This window comes from Branchiostoma belcheri, unplaced genomic scaffold (genome assembly GCF_001625305.1).
Source record: "Branchiostoma belcheri isolate BF01 breed outbred unplaced genomic scaffold, Haploidv18h27 scaffold58, whole genome shotgun sequence".
Classification (NCBI taxonomy): domain Eukaryota; kingdom Metazoa; phylum Chordata; class Leptocardii; order Amphioxiformes; family Branchiostomatidae; genus Branchiostoma; species Branchiostoma belcheri.
The window spans coordinates 2095394-2110250 of record NW_017804220.1 but is presented as its reverse complement, the minus strand read 5'-3'; the positions used below and the strand labels follow the sequence as shown (position 1 = coordinate 2110250).

The 14857-nt window shown below is 37.6% G+C and overlaps 1 protein-coding gene across 1 annotated transcript; it reads right to left on the bottom strand.

Annotated features, from left to right (window-relative positions):
• Positions 1-2302: 2302 nt before the first annotated feature.
• Positions 2303-6138, bottom strand: LOC109481812 (zonadhesin-like). Its single transcript, XM_019784400.1, has 6 exons — positions 6057-6138; positions 5399-5509; positions 4714-4902; positions 3867-4049; positions 3188-3394; positions 2303-2485 (listed from the first exon to the last, which is right to left on the bottom strand). Exons 1-6 carry the CDS (start codon positions 6136-6138, stop codon positions 2481-2483), a joined length of 777 nt encoding a protein of 258 aa, XP_019639959.1. The 3' UTR covers positions 2303-2480.
• Between the last annotated feature and the right edge of the window lie 8719 nt (positions 6139-14857).

Genomic DNA, 14857 nt, shown 5'->3' with positions numbered 1-14857 from the left:
CAAGGCATTACTTACCCAGGCATCTAACATGCACATATGTTAACACTTACAAATATTTATTTCTTTCATTGACAACTTATTTCAATAATTGACAGATGGTTGTTGTAAAGTAAAACTGACATGCAGATTTGGTTGTAAAACTAGTCAACAAATTCTGAAACAAACATTGAAATGCATAGTCGTCCTCCTCCGGATGTTACTGAAGGGATATATGTGTACGTACACGTGGTAGCTTTGTTTTTACCTACACACTAATTTGATATAAGAGCACTTATAATGATATAATTGTAACTTATTCATAGCGATCTGCATTGGCATACCCGGATGATAATTTGGTGGGATTTTAATTAGGGGCTTTGTTGCCGAGTTAAGTAGAAGAAAACCACGTTTGGCCCCAAGATCGCAGGTCTGATCTAAAAAGAAAGATCAAGTTAACATGCTGCGATGCTTTACTTCATATGCAGGATAGTGTAGGTATTTCTGATGTCTACCTGCAAATAATCTGGAATAATCTTGTTTCTTAACTTGGGATTTTGTTCCTTAACTTTCCTCACATAGTGCAAAGATTTAGCTAATATCTATCAAACAGAAAATGGCTACATAAACACTTTTAAATGTTAAAAAAACATTGTTCTTGATGTGCTCGGGACAGGTGATTAACAATGCAGATCGCCAGGTGCCTACTTGGTCTAAATGAAGCCGTATTCTTTATCAGACAAAAAAGTGTACATTCGAAGAGTTGTTGTTGTGTAGGGAAAACCATTCTGGTGGATTCAATTCTCTTAACAAACCGGTGTTCAACACATGAACTCCATCACAACTTACTTCTCTGGTCGGTAATATATCAGCGTTGCCTAACAATAGATTATACCTATACCAATCACGACGTGTAATAGCGAGCACACCTTAAAAACTTAATCTTTGTGATTTCTATGAAAGGCATCGAAAGTAAGCTACCAAAAGCACTTGGGGTAACCTACCAATGCTTAACGACATATAGATGTTACCCATGTGTATTGTTCTTTCATCACAAGGTCCGTACTTAATCCTAACTGTACCCTTATCGTTTCTTTATGGCAAAGCTTAAAACTTAATCATTGTGATGTGATCTATAAAAGCACTGGAGGTAAACCACCAACACTGAACAATATGGAGATGTTAAACAATTGTTTCATCACAAGGTCCGTACTTAATCCTAACTGTACGCTTATCGTTTCTTTATGACAAAGCTTAAAACTTAATCATTGTGATGTGATCTATAAAAGCATTGGAGGTAAACCACCAACACTGAACAATATGTAGATGTTGAACAATTGTTACATCACAAGGTCCTTACTTAATCCTAACCATACGCTTATCGTTTCTTAGTAACAAAGCTTAAAAACTTAATCATTGTGATGGTACAATTTCTATAAAAGCATTGGAGGTAAACCACCAACACTAAATAATGTGTAGATGTTTATCAATTGTTCTTTCATCACAAGGTCCTTACTTCTTCCCTTCTATAATTAATTTTCTAATAGCAAAGCTTAAAAACGTAATATGTGTGATGGTACAAAGCATTGGAGGTTTTCTTGATGTCAGTGACCTACCAATGCTAAGCAATGCATGATGTTGTTTTCTCATCACAAGGTTCTTAGTTGTTTATGTAAATATTATGTATGATATCGTTTCTTAGAACTTAATCTTTGTGATTGTTTCTGGTAAACATCGGAGGTTTGCTTGATGGTTGACCTACCAATGTTTACCAAAGTAGGATGTTAAACAGTTGTTTTCTTATCACAAGGTTTTTGCTTGTTCCTGACGTTATACCTATCGTTCCCTAAAAGCATATCTTAAAACGCTTCCTTCCAACAAGAGAGAGCCACCAATAACAACGAAAATAGAGAAGATTTTGTTGCAGCAAAAATGCATTAAGATTCCAAGTTCCCATAGTTAGATATAAAAGTGGCATTTTCAATATATTAGCAGGTTCCGGTTACCTTATGTTTTCAGTACATAGATTAGTTAGTCAGCAAAGGCTTTGAAGTCCAGCTCATAATTATGATAGTGTATTATAGTAATAGTAATAATGCATTACTAAACGAACACTGCCCCTATCACTTAAGCCCATAAAATTTATCCATCCTCTAGTTACTAGTCATCATGTACTCTGCGTGCCCTCCTAGGTTGTTTTGTCAGAGAACCAATACACTCCACCCCCAGCTACCAGCTGCAGGATATAACAGGCACCATGCAAGGCTATTTGTATAGCATGTTCAAGTTATTTGCACAAACACTCAACCACAAACTCTACCCATTATCACCATCTAATCATAAAAACCTATACCTATTCAGTTGTATAAACATACAGATGTTGATTAAGATAATGACAAAGCCTATGAACATACAGATGCTGATGAAAATTATGCCCAGCTGATGAGAGTCGCGTTCAGTGGTAGTGGACGATGCATCTGTGTCTGCTCTTGTTACTTTTCCCTCTAGACTGAGTGAAGTGTGAAAAAAAAACATCTTTAAAAACTCAAGAAAACATATTTAAAAACTCAATAATAGCACTTAATCAAACTCTATTGAATTATCATATAATATACATATTAGCATAATTTACACCATACATTATCATGTACAAAGCATCAATCTATAATCTACTGCAGTGTGTGGGAAGAAAGTTATTAAAAAGACAAATGAACTAGAAAACCTGTATATCAACATCATTGTTTCAAGCTGGACGGAGGATAGAAGATTTCTTAATCAAGGCATGAAACACGCACATGCAAAAGGCCATTTTCACGTTTTTTTTCAGGGTTTACACGCCGCGGAAAATGTATTCGAAGCGTGCAATTTTGCTATGATGAAAAAATTACATTCATTATTACAGTATTGTTATTGAGTACTATTACATTCTGTAATTCAGAAGATATGTCAGTTCATTACAATATGGTGTCGCTTTTGTAGTGATTCAGATATGTATTTTCCAAGTGAACGTACATCGAGACGTAGTAGATCATGAGAGGAGCATAATATTGTTTTAAAGATATCTGGTTTTCAATGGGGTAATTCAACATTAGTTTTGGAAGCTACAGATTGCATCAACTTTTGTATGTTTCTTCATATGTTGGGCATGACATCATGAAATGGAATTCGTCTTCAATATCCTCCTTGCATGTCAAAAGGAATATTCCCCCACCTTGTCCTGAAGAGGGGCAAGGTGGTTCGCCAATGATGCGGATGTCCTGTTGATTCACACACGCGGCCACCTCCAGGAGGCATGGGTTATTGTATATTTGTCCGTCTGAGCCGCAGACCCGATGGAGTTTACGATCACAAGCCTGGTCACACACACACTGCCCTGTCGCTGAGTTGTAGTAGGCGCCATACTTGCACTCGGGAACACCTAGGGAGTAAATGTACATCATCCATTAGAAAACAGCAATACAAAATACAGTTAGTTTTTATAGTAAACGCATTGAATATAGATTTTTACCACAATTACTGAATGTGCATATTTGTTAATTCTATTGGCCTCCAGCCTATACATTTAATTTGAACGTTAATCCGCCATTTTTTTTTTCAATTGGCACAGTGTAGTGTTGACGGCAGGTACTATGTTAGAATTTAAAAGGTTCTTCAGGTGGTTTTCCCAAGTTTTGAGTCTCTCTTTCCCAACGATGCAAACAACATTGTGTGTTTTCTTGTTGTAGAAATTGCTTTAACCAGTTGTCAAGCTTTCTTCAGGTTTACCTTGACCTGACTTTTCTTGGATTCACAATGTTTGTAGCTTAAACAAACTGAATTCATGCTAGAGCAGGAAATGCAGCACATGATAGCGCAACTATGAATGAAGACGTACAAAGGAAAAAACTCACTCTCACGCCCAAGTTGCTTTGGGCACTGGCTTTCTGGGATACACTTGCCGTTGTGCGAGACGTAGCCATCATTACAGGCGCAGGCTGGCTCAGCGCAGATCCTCGGGCAGGGTGGCCTCGGGTTATCACAGGTACCAACACAGAGGTCACCACACGTGTTCCAGTGAGAGTTTTCTGGGCATGCTGTAGTAAACACAGAAAAAACGTACCAAACATATGCCTAAGTCACTGCTAGTAATGTACTATGATACTAAGGCTTACATTAGACAATAATGACTCCTTTAGAAAAGATGGTAAAAACAGACGACAAGGTATCAGCACGGAGAGAGGTTTAATACAAAACTATTAGTAAGTATTAATATTGAGTGGACTGCACTGTGCAATGACTTTCACAAAAATGTGAAAATAAAGATAAAACATCAATTTGTTATGGTTTTGGTCTTATCCAAGATTATCACGCAACGAAACTTGTAGTTATGACAAGAAGGGCTTAACGTTCAGACCAACACTGAGTAAATTGGGACTTACCCAAATTTTCGGCCGACTCCTTCCGCCTTGTTCACGAAATGGACCCGTCTACTGCGTCGGAAACACAACATTGCAGCAGAGGGTCGGTGACACAGGTTATCTGACACGTACGACCCTCTGTTGCAATCACATGTTTCCGACGTCACGTCCCGGAAGCTGCAGTAGACGGGTCCATTCCGTCAACAAGGCTGACGGAGTTGGCCGAAAATTTAGTCCCAATTTACCCAGTGTTGGTCTGAGCGTTTAGTCCTGTTGATCATAATGAAGTATACCAACACAGATGAACTGAGACAGTTGTATCATCCTAAGCTTAGCTTACCTCCTTGCCCACCACTTGGTTTGTAACGACACGCGTGTTCCGCGATGCATTTCTCGCCATACCACACGTAGCCTTGATTACATTTACATCCTGGGCGGCAGATCTTGGGACAAACTGGATTCGGATCATCACAGGTAGGGCGACAATTTCCGTTACAACTGGTCCAGTGACTGGACTCCGGGCAACGAGCTGTAGAATGAAGAGAGGATATGGTCTTAGCAAAGAATGATTATATAGCTATCACCTTTCTCCGCAATAGTTCTCAGTATTGCAGACAACAATTTGCTGTTTGATTTGACTAGGCTGCATAAAATAGTAATAAATCTTTAATTGCATGTTCATGCCCATGGGGCTAAATGCATATATCAGAAGTGTATAACTCTATAATAACTATATAATACAGTTAGAACTAGCAGCAGGCTAGCCATGGTATCTTGACCGTATACAACAAGAACGGTTTATTTGTTTGTTTGTTTATTAAGATCTCCATTATTATGGTAAATCCCATACTATTCTGCCTGGAGTCAAGCAACATAAAATAACATAATTACTGTTAGCAACGGTTTCAATACTCATTCAAATGCTTTCGGAGATAGTTTTTACAATGATACCATTCAAACACGTTGGGCAAATACATGGTGCTATTCTTATTGCTATTTCTATATGTCGTAAATAGAAGACGTACCACATGTGGCATATTCAGGCTCTTCACATCCGTATGGATGATTTCCGATGTCAAAATGTAGCCCATCCGGACAGGAGCGACGCGATGTTTTTCGTTTCTGCACTCGTAAAACTTGGTGCAGTCGTGCGGGTCAGGGTAGGTGCCGTCGGGACGATCATCGCAGGTAAAGAGATAAACTGTTTCAAATATTAATACATTTTACATGTATACTGAATGACCTTGTCTTTTATCATTTCTTAACGTACAACGAAATAACGATGTGAAAAAATGGTTAAACATAGAGTAGTTAGGAATTAGGTCTTATCTAGATGCATAATTTTTTCTTTCATTTGAACCTAACATAAGGCCTTCTTTTAAATCCGTTGCATATTATTTACTTTTAACGTAGTACATGATATACTTATTTATTTATTTTATTCACATTTATTTTTTGAGGATTAGGCAAAACGTTTGAAACTTATGTCAGCCCTCTCCTCACATATAAAAGAAAACAGTAAAACAAAGTAGTAGTAATAATATGAAAAGACAAAGGTACATAATGAGCTGGTGTACAAATCAAAATCAATCAATTATATCAAACAAAACGTCCTGTCTGCAAAATAAAGTTCAAAAGCAAATCAAATTCTTTAGTTGTTGACAAACGACAATGAGGGGTTACCCCTGAGAATAGTTGAACATAAGGTGTTGTCGGTGGCGTTGTTTATGTCAAATGGCAGGATGTTAGTTAAAGATGATAACATGTCAATACGTTCGTCAGTATACAGTGGGAAGTGTAAGAAGCAATCTTAAATATAGATCACGCTCACCTGAAGGTAATTCCTCATATATCGGTGGGCTTGGCAATATCGGTGGGCTTGTCGAAGTCACCAGACCCACACACAGCAGTGTGATGACTACTGACAGAAGGCACCTCATGGTTTCCTCGGGGCTTGTAGTTAGCCTGTCAAGATATATATTTATGAAAATCCAACTTCAACTACCTATTTGACGGGAGGTATATATAACATTATGTTCACAACAACTCCTGATAGTTTCGAAAATTACACAACCAAAACGTTACAGACAATGCTACATAATCAAAAAGCTGAGTGACATTACAATTATAATCATTAATATAGCCTTAGCTTCCACTCCTTGTATGATATACCCTGGTGGAAAATTATTCATGAAAATGCATACAGATAAAGGGAGCAAATATAGCATATTTCAGTCCATACTGTCATTAAAAAAGGAGGCTGTTCCAATATTAAATTCCATGTCGTGTTCCGCAATACCAAGTGTTTCCATACCGCGCCATCAACTACTTAATGCCCATACAGTACTTTTTAGTTACAATTGCTGCTAAAGCCAGGTCATTTGGCCCCAAAAATTGAATATATTTTATAGGAAAGGACACAAAAAAGGAGAAACAAAAGTGAAAATACTGTCAATGTGTTATGGCTTGGTGCAGGTGTTAATTCAGTTAACCCTATTAAATCCCATCAAACAATCAGTAAGAAGACTAGAGAAAAGCTGCATGTCTATTGGCTCTTGCTCTGCATTCCGTTCTTATGAATCTCCCTCACCATACAGTAAAGTTTGACCTGAAAACAGTCAAAAAGTCTCAAATCACACAGTGTTAAAGAGGTGTATGCTAAAAATGATATAATGACTTGTTGTTTGCAGATATACAAGGTATATCCATGCCGACTTATAGACCATTTGGGTGTAATAGCAAATGTCTCCATGACAAAAAATCGAAATGTACAGATTTTGTCAGAATATGGTAAAAAGACCCAAAATAAAACAGATCTAAAACTGCGGCGAGGACCAAATCAATAGCGGGTAGCTGCGGGTAGGGCGAGATCATTAAAGATCTCGACCCGGGGAGAGCAAGATGACGGGGGGAGGGGGCGAGATCACTGTGACGCCGGCATAAGGATAGAGGTCAACTCAACAAAATGCTTGTCTAACCCTGGTGCGGCCGGAAACTTTACACCAAACTGGTGACAGTTAACTCGACTCAACCATGCGGTCACACGCATGCGGTCACATAGAAAACAAACTCAAGGAAAATACTTCTTGTCTCTTACGATTGTTTTGGATAAACTCGATATTGTAACATGCGGCCTTCTCCACTCAAACTAGTTGTAATTGATCGGTAGCGTCCCCGGTTTAACACACATATAAACAATGGCAATAAAAAAGGCGGAAAAATGCAGCCCTAGATACATTTTTTTCACAGGTTGGTTCTGACCAAATGTTCTTTCTGAGTTACCTCATCGAGGTGTGTCGACGACACATCCCCCAAGATCATTGTTTAGTACGACAGACGCATACCGTATGAATGACAAGTCTAGAATTGTATAAGGTGTGGCCCTAGCTGGGAGACTTGCATGTTTAAGGGGTCAGACGCACCTATGCGGGCCTGCAGAATATTCTTGAATACTTCAGGAGAAATCTACTGGTACCTGTGACTTTTGTTTATATACTGTATAGAAGACGTGGTCGTGAAAGACTTTGCCTTCCATCTATGAATTCAGGGTACGCATTTATTAGGCCAACACAAAAGTAGGACTTCCTTATACTAGTCGCTTGGATCATACACTAAATTTTTAAAAATTGTATGTTATATACACTAACACCGTTTCGTATCTTAACATGTCAGCATCTGACTTTAAAAATTCTACCTATAAAAATATTCTCTTTTCACATCTTACATTGTGTGCACGTACTTGAGCTCACGCCCAAAAATAATTAGTCTTGTAGTCCTCACTGGTGACGACCTGAACACCGATCGTACCCTTGGTCCTTTTGTTCACATTAATGTCAAGGATGGCGGACGGCGCGCCCCTTCCAGGAACCATAATTACTTCCAGGAATCTCTATTCAGCACTATAGATATTAAGTTCATGCTTCATTACTCGCAGACAAACAGTTCAACAGTTTTACCTGTGATCTGCTACCTAAAATAACTTATTAAACAGAAATCAACTTTTAGGACAAAAGGGTCTGAACTGACCTAAAATGACCTGTTGTCGGCATAGATAAGAAATTATCTGTAAATTTTAAGGCAAAATGGTGACGGTTTATTCGATTTTGGCTGTTACCTGTGCGAGTTAAAAAATGGAGGGCGGAGTGAGTAGTGAAAAATCAACTCATCTGCTAGTTAACCAATAAACAAAGAAATTGGCAATGAACTGTATACTAAAAAGGTGAACCCTCCCGGACCATGGTTGTCGCTGTGGTTAAAAAGTTATCGGTAAATGATACGTCAAAACGACAAGCAACCCCGTCACTGTTACGAAAATAAACTGCAGATACTGTCAGGCATATAAAGATACCGGCTAAGTCAACCAAGTGGGGGTAGAAATTAGTGGTGAATTGGTGCGCCAAAATGTTGACTGTAAATTTGAGCCAACATGAAGCTGATACGATGAAAAAAGTGGTAGACTGTACACCAAGCATGTTCCTTGTGTTATGGAAGTAGTTGTCAACTGACTGCTTTACTGCATATTAAGCTCTCTATTAGTAAAGTGGCCTGTAGTTCATAAAAAGCTGTTGTCAACACGACCTCGCTCGACTACAATTGCAGTAACCTAGAATATTGTGGGCGACACAAAAACTCAATACAATTCGACCGGCTACTACACTAAGACGACAGACACTTCTGTAACGATTGCATGTGGCAAACTCTTGACAAAGACAAAATCATGGTAGACCATACTTGTCGGGATATTTTCTTCTGTATGTCTGCCCTATTACAAACCGGGAGATACTAATAGCTAGTTCAAAGGTCGAACTCGACTGATTTATTTACGCCCGATAAAAGTGAACCTCGGTACTGTGTGGATATAATCTTTTACACAAATGAAATAGCCTTACCTTGGCTTATGTAGGAGACTTCTTGTCTCTCGCTGTTGTTCTGATTCTTCTGTGTCCTTGAGGATTAGATGAACTCGATGTCATACGAAGCGTCCCTCTCCACCCGAACTGGTTGTACTTGGTCGGTAGCCTCCCCTTTTAACACAGATCAGAATGATTGCGATCAAAAAAGGCGGAGAATGTGCAGCCCTGGTGACGTATCTTTCACTGGTTGGCTCTTGTGAAATTTTCTTTCTCATGTAAATTCAACCTACGTGTGCCGTCTGTGCTTCCGATCAGGTCACTGCGGGTAAGACAGACACATCTGATTGCAATGACCCATATATAACGTGCCGCGCTAGCTGAGAGACTGAGTTGCATCATCATAACAAATATGGTTAGACACACGTGTGGGTCTGTATAATGTTCTTGAATCTTTGTGGACAAATCTTACTCTTACATTTGACTACTGCTTCAATAAAGTAGAGGAAACGACCATCTATAAATTCAGGGTTTGCATTCGTTAGCTATAGACCTGCAGAAGAGTATGTATGGATTCCTGATTTTCCTTGATCAAACAATCTAGAAATTGGGGATAATTCTTAAAATCATAAATCTTTTCTAAGTTGTTTTTTTAACTTGCCATCATCAGTCTTTAAAAAATGCTCAAGCCTGGTCCCCTTTATAATTAGTCATGTACCTTTAGCTGCTAACCTCATACACGCCTCTTGTACCTTACTTCTTTTGTTGTCCTTGGTGTAACAGAAAGGGCGGTGAACCCCATACTTAATTATTTCCAGGAATCTCTATTCAGCATTTAACGAGGTCTATATTTGGAGCCCAAGGGATTTGTGAAGCAAATGAAGCAAACAATAATTTGATCCACCTCGTACAATGTAGTAGTACTATATATCAACATATATTACACTCATGAAGGTTCGTTTTCTATGAAAGTGGTCAACACAAAACTATGTCAGGACTTTTACAACTACTTGGTCGTTAGCAAAAATAAACGTTAACATCTTGATGCACAGAAAATCATTTTTTTTTTACTTTGGTATTTTAGCCTTGGGGCCATCATTAGCATAGTAAAGAAAGATCTGTCTTTCAATTACCTTCGTCAGGAGGTTATGTGTTTAGGTACACCATATATATGGATTGCTAATTTTGTATTTGGTTATACATTGAGGTGTGGTGCATGTGTCTTAATGATTTTAGGTAGGTAGATTGAGGTTAAGAATAGGAAGGTCAGTGTAATTTTTTAGTACTTAAGTCCTTTTGTAAGGTACCGCGGCGGGGTACAGGGTTTTGATCTCAGGACATGCTACGGTTTTGATTTTTGAGTGGGACATAGCTGTTAGTATCTGGTATGCATTCAAGGAAAAGCTGATTTGTTGGAGCTGCTTAGGTCCTTTTGTGTATCAGGCAAGCATTTTTAGTTTCTTTCAGGATCCTCGTCTTATATTGAAAGATATTACAAATTGCAGAATATTCTATGTTATTTTTCGGTGCGGAATGTGTTGTTTCATGACCTTGTCATGACAAGAACTCAAATTATCATGGATATATCATGTACAGAGCAGGGGAGGGCGCCATCTAGCCTCAGGCAGTCTCTTTGCTATGACTAGCATAACATATGTCCTAACTGTCAATACGAAGTTATTATAACTTCCTACTTGGTGCTTATTTGGTTTGTGCAATTATTTGTATTGCACAATGATATTGACCTCATCTAACACTGCCCTGTTTTGTCGACGTCGTTGATGCTTTTACATTTAAAATGCAGCTGTGCCGCGTTACAAATGTTATGATTTCGACCGATGCAGATCCTCTTCACTATGATAAACCAAATAAAGGAAAGATATCTCACAAGATGGGGATAAAGCCACACATTGTATTTTATTCTGGGATGTTCAAAGATGATACGCTGACAGCTTGGTATTGATGGCATTTCTGATCCAGGCCCTGGATTCCAGGCATCTCACATACACATGTTAACACTTACAAACATTTTGTTCTTTTATTGACAACATATTTCAATAATTGACAGATGACTTATGATGCCAAGTAAATCTTACAGGCAGATGGGGTAGTAAAACCATTCTGCAGACTCTGTAACGAACATTAATATACATTGTCGTTTTCCTTCGGATGTTACTGGAGGGTTCTATGTGTATGTACGTGTAGTAGCTTTATTTTGTCTACACACTAATTTGCCAAAAGAGCACTTATAAACATATAATTGTAACTTAATCATAGCGACCTGCATTCATTTGGTAAACCACCAACACTGAACAATATGTAGATGTTAAATAATTGTTCTTTCATCACAAGGCCATTACTTGTTCAAAATCAATAGTATATACTTATCGTTTCCAAAAAGCAAAGCTTAAAAACTTAATCATTGTGATGGTACAGTTTTTATAAAAGCATTGGAGGTAAACCACCAACACTGAACAATATGTAGATGTTAAACAATTGTTCTTTCATCACAAGGTCCTTACTTGTTCATAACTATATACTTATCGTTTCCTAATAGCAAAGCTTAAAAACTTAATCGTTGTGATGGTACAGTTTTTTTTTATAAAAGCATTGGAGGTAAACCACCAACACTGAACAATATGTAGATGTTAAACAATTGTTCTTTCATCACAAGGTCCTTACTTGTTCATAACTATATACTTATCGTTTCCTAATAGCAAAGCTTAGAAGATTTATCATTGTGATGGTACAGTTTTTATAAAAGGCATTGGAGGTAAACCACCAACACTGAACAATATGTAGATGTTAAACAATTGTTCTTCCATCACAAGGTCCTTACTTGTTCATAACTATACACGTACTTATCGTTTCCTATTACCAAAGCTTGAATACTTAATCATTGTGATAGTACAGTTTTTTTATAAAAGCATTGGAGGTAAACCACCAACACTGAACAATATGTAGATGTTAAACAATTGTTCTTTCATCACAAGGTCCTTACTTGTTCATAACTATATACTTATCGTTTCCTAATAGCAAAGCTTGAAAACTTAATCATTGTGATGGTACAGTTTTCATAAAAGCATTGGAGGTAAACCACCAACACTGAACAATATGTAGATGTTAAACAATTGTTATTTCATCACAAGGTCCTTACTTGTTCATAACTATATACTTATCGAAGATTTATCATTGTGATGGTACAATTTCCATAAAAGGCCTTGGAGGTAAACCACCAACACTGAAGAATATGTAGATGTTAAACAATTATTCTTTCATCACAATGCTCTTACTTGTACGTAATAAAAGTATATACTTATCGTTTCCTAATAGCAAAACTTAAAAACTTAATCATTGTGATGGTACAATTTTCATAAAAGACGTTGGAGATAAACCACCAACACTGAACAATGTAGATGTTAAACGATTGTTCTTTCATCACAAGGTCCTTACTTCTTCTTGACTATATGCTTATCGTTTCATAACAGCACAGCTTTAAAAAAAATTAATCTGTGTGATGGTACAAAGCACCGGAGGTTTTCTTGATGTTGGTGACCTACTTGTGCTTAACAATGCATGATGTTTCTCATCACAAGGTTTTTAGTTGTTTATGTCAATAGTATGTGTATCGTTTCTTGAAACTTAATCTTTGTGATTAATTCTGGAAAGCATTGGAGGTTTACTTGACGCTTGCCGACTATCAATGCTAACCAAAGTAGGACGTTAAAACAGTAACACCAGGTTTTTGCTTGTTCCTGATGGTATTCCTATCGTTTCCTAAAAGCACAGCTAAACCGTTTCCTTTTAAAAAAGAGAGCCACCAATAACAACGAAAATACAGAAAATTTTGTTGCAGAAAAATTTCCCATAGTTTGGTGTAAAGAGTGGCCTTTCCATTGACATATTATGAAGTTCCTGTTACCTTATGATTTCACTGAATAGATGCAGTTAGTAGGCAGGAGCTTTTAGCTCATACGCTAAAAGGGCAAATGATGTGAAAAAAAATGTACAAACGGTACATTTGTCTCCTGTTAGGTTACGATACTAGCATATTGAATGTATAAATAACGTTGTATATTTGATTATGAATGTGTATTTGACTCAACTCTTTTATAGTTTTTAGTGTATTTGTAAGTTTTCTGTGGATGATGTATTAATTATATTATTATTTTGTCAGATCAATGTCATTCAGACTTTGAGAGTTGTCAAGTTTAATAAAGATTGAAAGATTAAAGATTGATATTGTTAACAAGGCAACTTTAGCTAATAAGTCTAATGCCAACCATATGCCGAATGTAGAAATAATAGCATTACTAAAGCAAACACCTGTCTATCAATTAAGCCCGTAAAATTATTTCACCCTTTAGTTACTAGGCATGTACTCTGCGTGCCCTACTAGGTAGTTTTATCAGAGCTCCCTTACACTCCATCCCCCGACAAAGTAACAGGATGGCACTAAGACTTCTTGTATAATTAGCATTTTCACACTCAACACTCAACCCCAAACTTGTCCATGCCATAACCCACCATATAATCATAGAAATCTATACCCATTCAGTTGTATAAACATACAGATGTTGATTAAGATAATGACAAAGCCTAGGAACATACAGATGCTAATGAAAATGATGCCCAGCTGATGAGACTCGCGTTCGATGGTAGTGGACGATGCATCTGTGTCTGCTCCTAGACTGAGTGTGGAGGAAAAGATCAATAATACCACTTTTTAAACTCGTTTGAATTATCATAGGAAAAAGAACATTTGTTAGCATGATTTAAACCATATATCTTTATGTATAAATCATTAATGTATTATCTACAGCAAGGGGTGGGAAGAAAGTTATCAAAAATACAAATGAACCAGAAAACATGTATATCAACATCATTGTTTCAAGTTTGGCGGATTTCAATGCACGGCTTAAACTACACACATAGTAAAAAATTAATTTTGCACGTTATTTTCAGGGTTTACACGCCGCGCCGAAAAAAAGTATTCAATTTTGCTATGAAGAAAAAAATACCATCCAGGGCCAGAATTCTTGTGACTGTTTAACAAATGTGCTCTTTCATTTTCAAATCTAGATTGTTTTACTCCAATAGTTACACATGATTTTGCTGAAATCTATCACAATTCGTCAGATTTGCAGGGACACATATCAAAAATTTACAGTTTTTCGAAGACGTAGTTTTTTTTACAGAACCCTTTGTTGTATCTCATTATAATAATAATCAATTGAGATTCAGGGTAGAGGTAAGGGCACCGGTCATTTGCACCTGGACCTGGTGTAACATATTGAACCGGTCATAGGTTGCAGGATGATGTTTTTTTATTTATATGGAATACCAAAAGGTGCGCGGCAGCAACTTTATTTAGCAGTAATGACTGAATAATGTGCCCATTCTAGGACGCGCTCCGCCGTGTCTGGCAGAACCACGCTTTGGCATTCGGCCTAGGTACCCTGGAAATAGGCACCAGCAAGCAGTCCGTTCACTCACTCGTTGACCTTTAGAATTGATATGAGGCCACCTTGTATCTTTTCATCGAACAGCAATAATTGTAAGTTTGGTGACATCGTGCTTGGACACGATTCCGAACGGAAGGAACGCATGTGGACGAGATGTGAGGAACGCGAT

Bases quoted from the DNA above. Each gene is read 5' to 3' on its own strand.
- LOC109481812 (XM_019784400.1), bottom strand. From the start codon at position 6,138: ATGTTATCATCTTTAACTAACATCCTGCCATTTGACATAAACAACGCC. The intron at 5,510-6,056 runs GTAACCCCTCAT...GACTGCACCAAG, and splicing joins ATGTTCAACTATTCTCAGGG to TTTTACGAGTGCAGAAACGA. The intron at 3,395-3,866 runs GTGAGTTTTTTC...TTTACTCCCTAG, and splicing joins AAAGCAACTTGGGCGTGAGA to GTGTTCCCGAGTGCAAGTAT.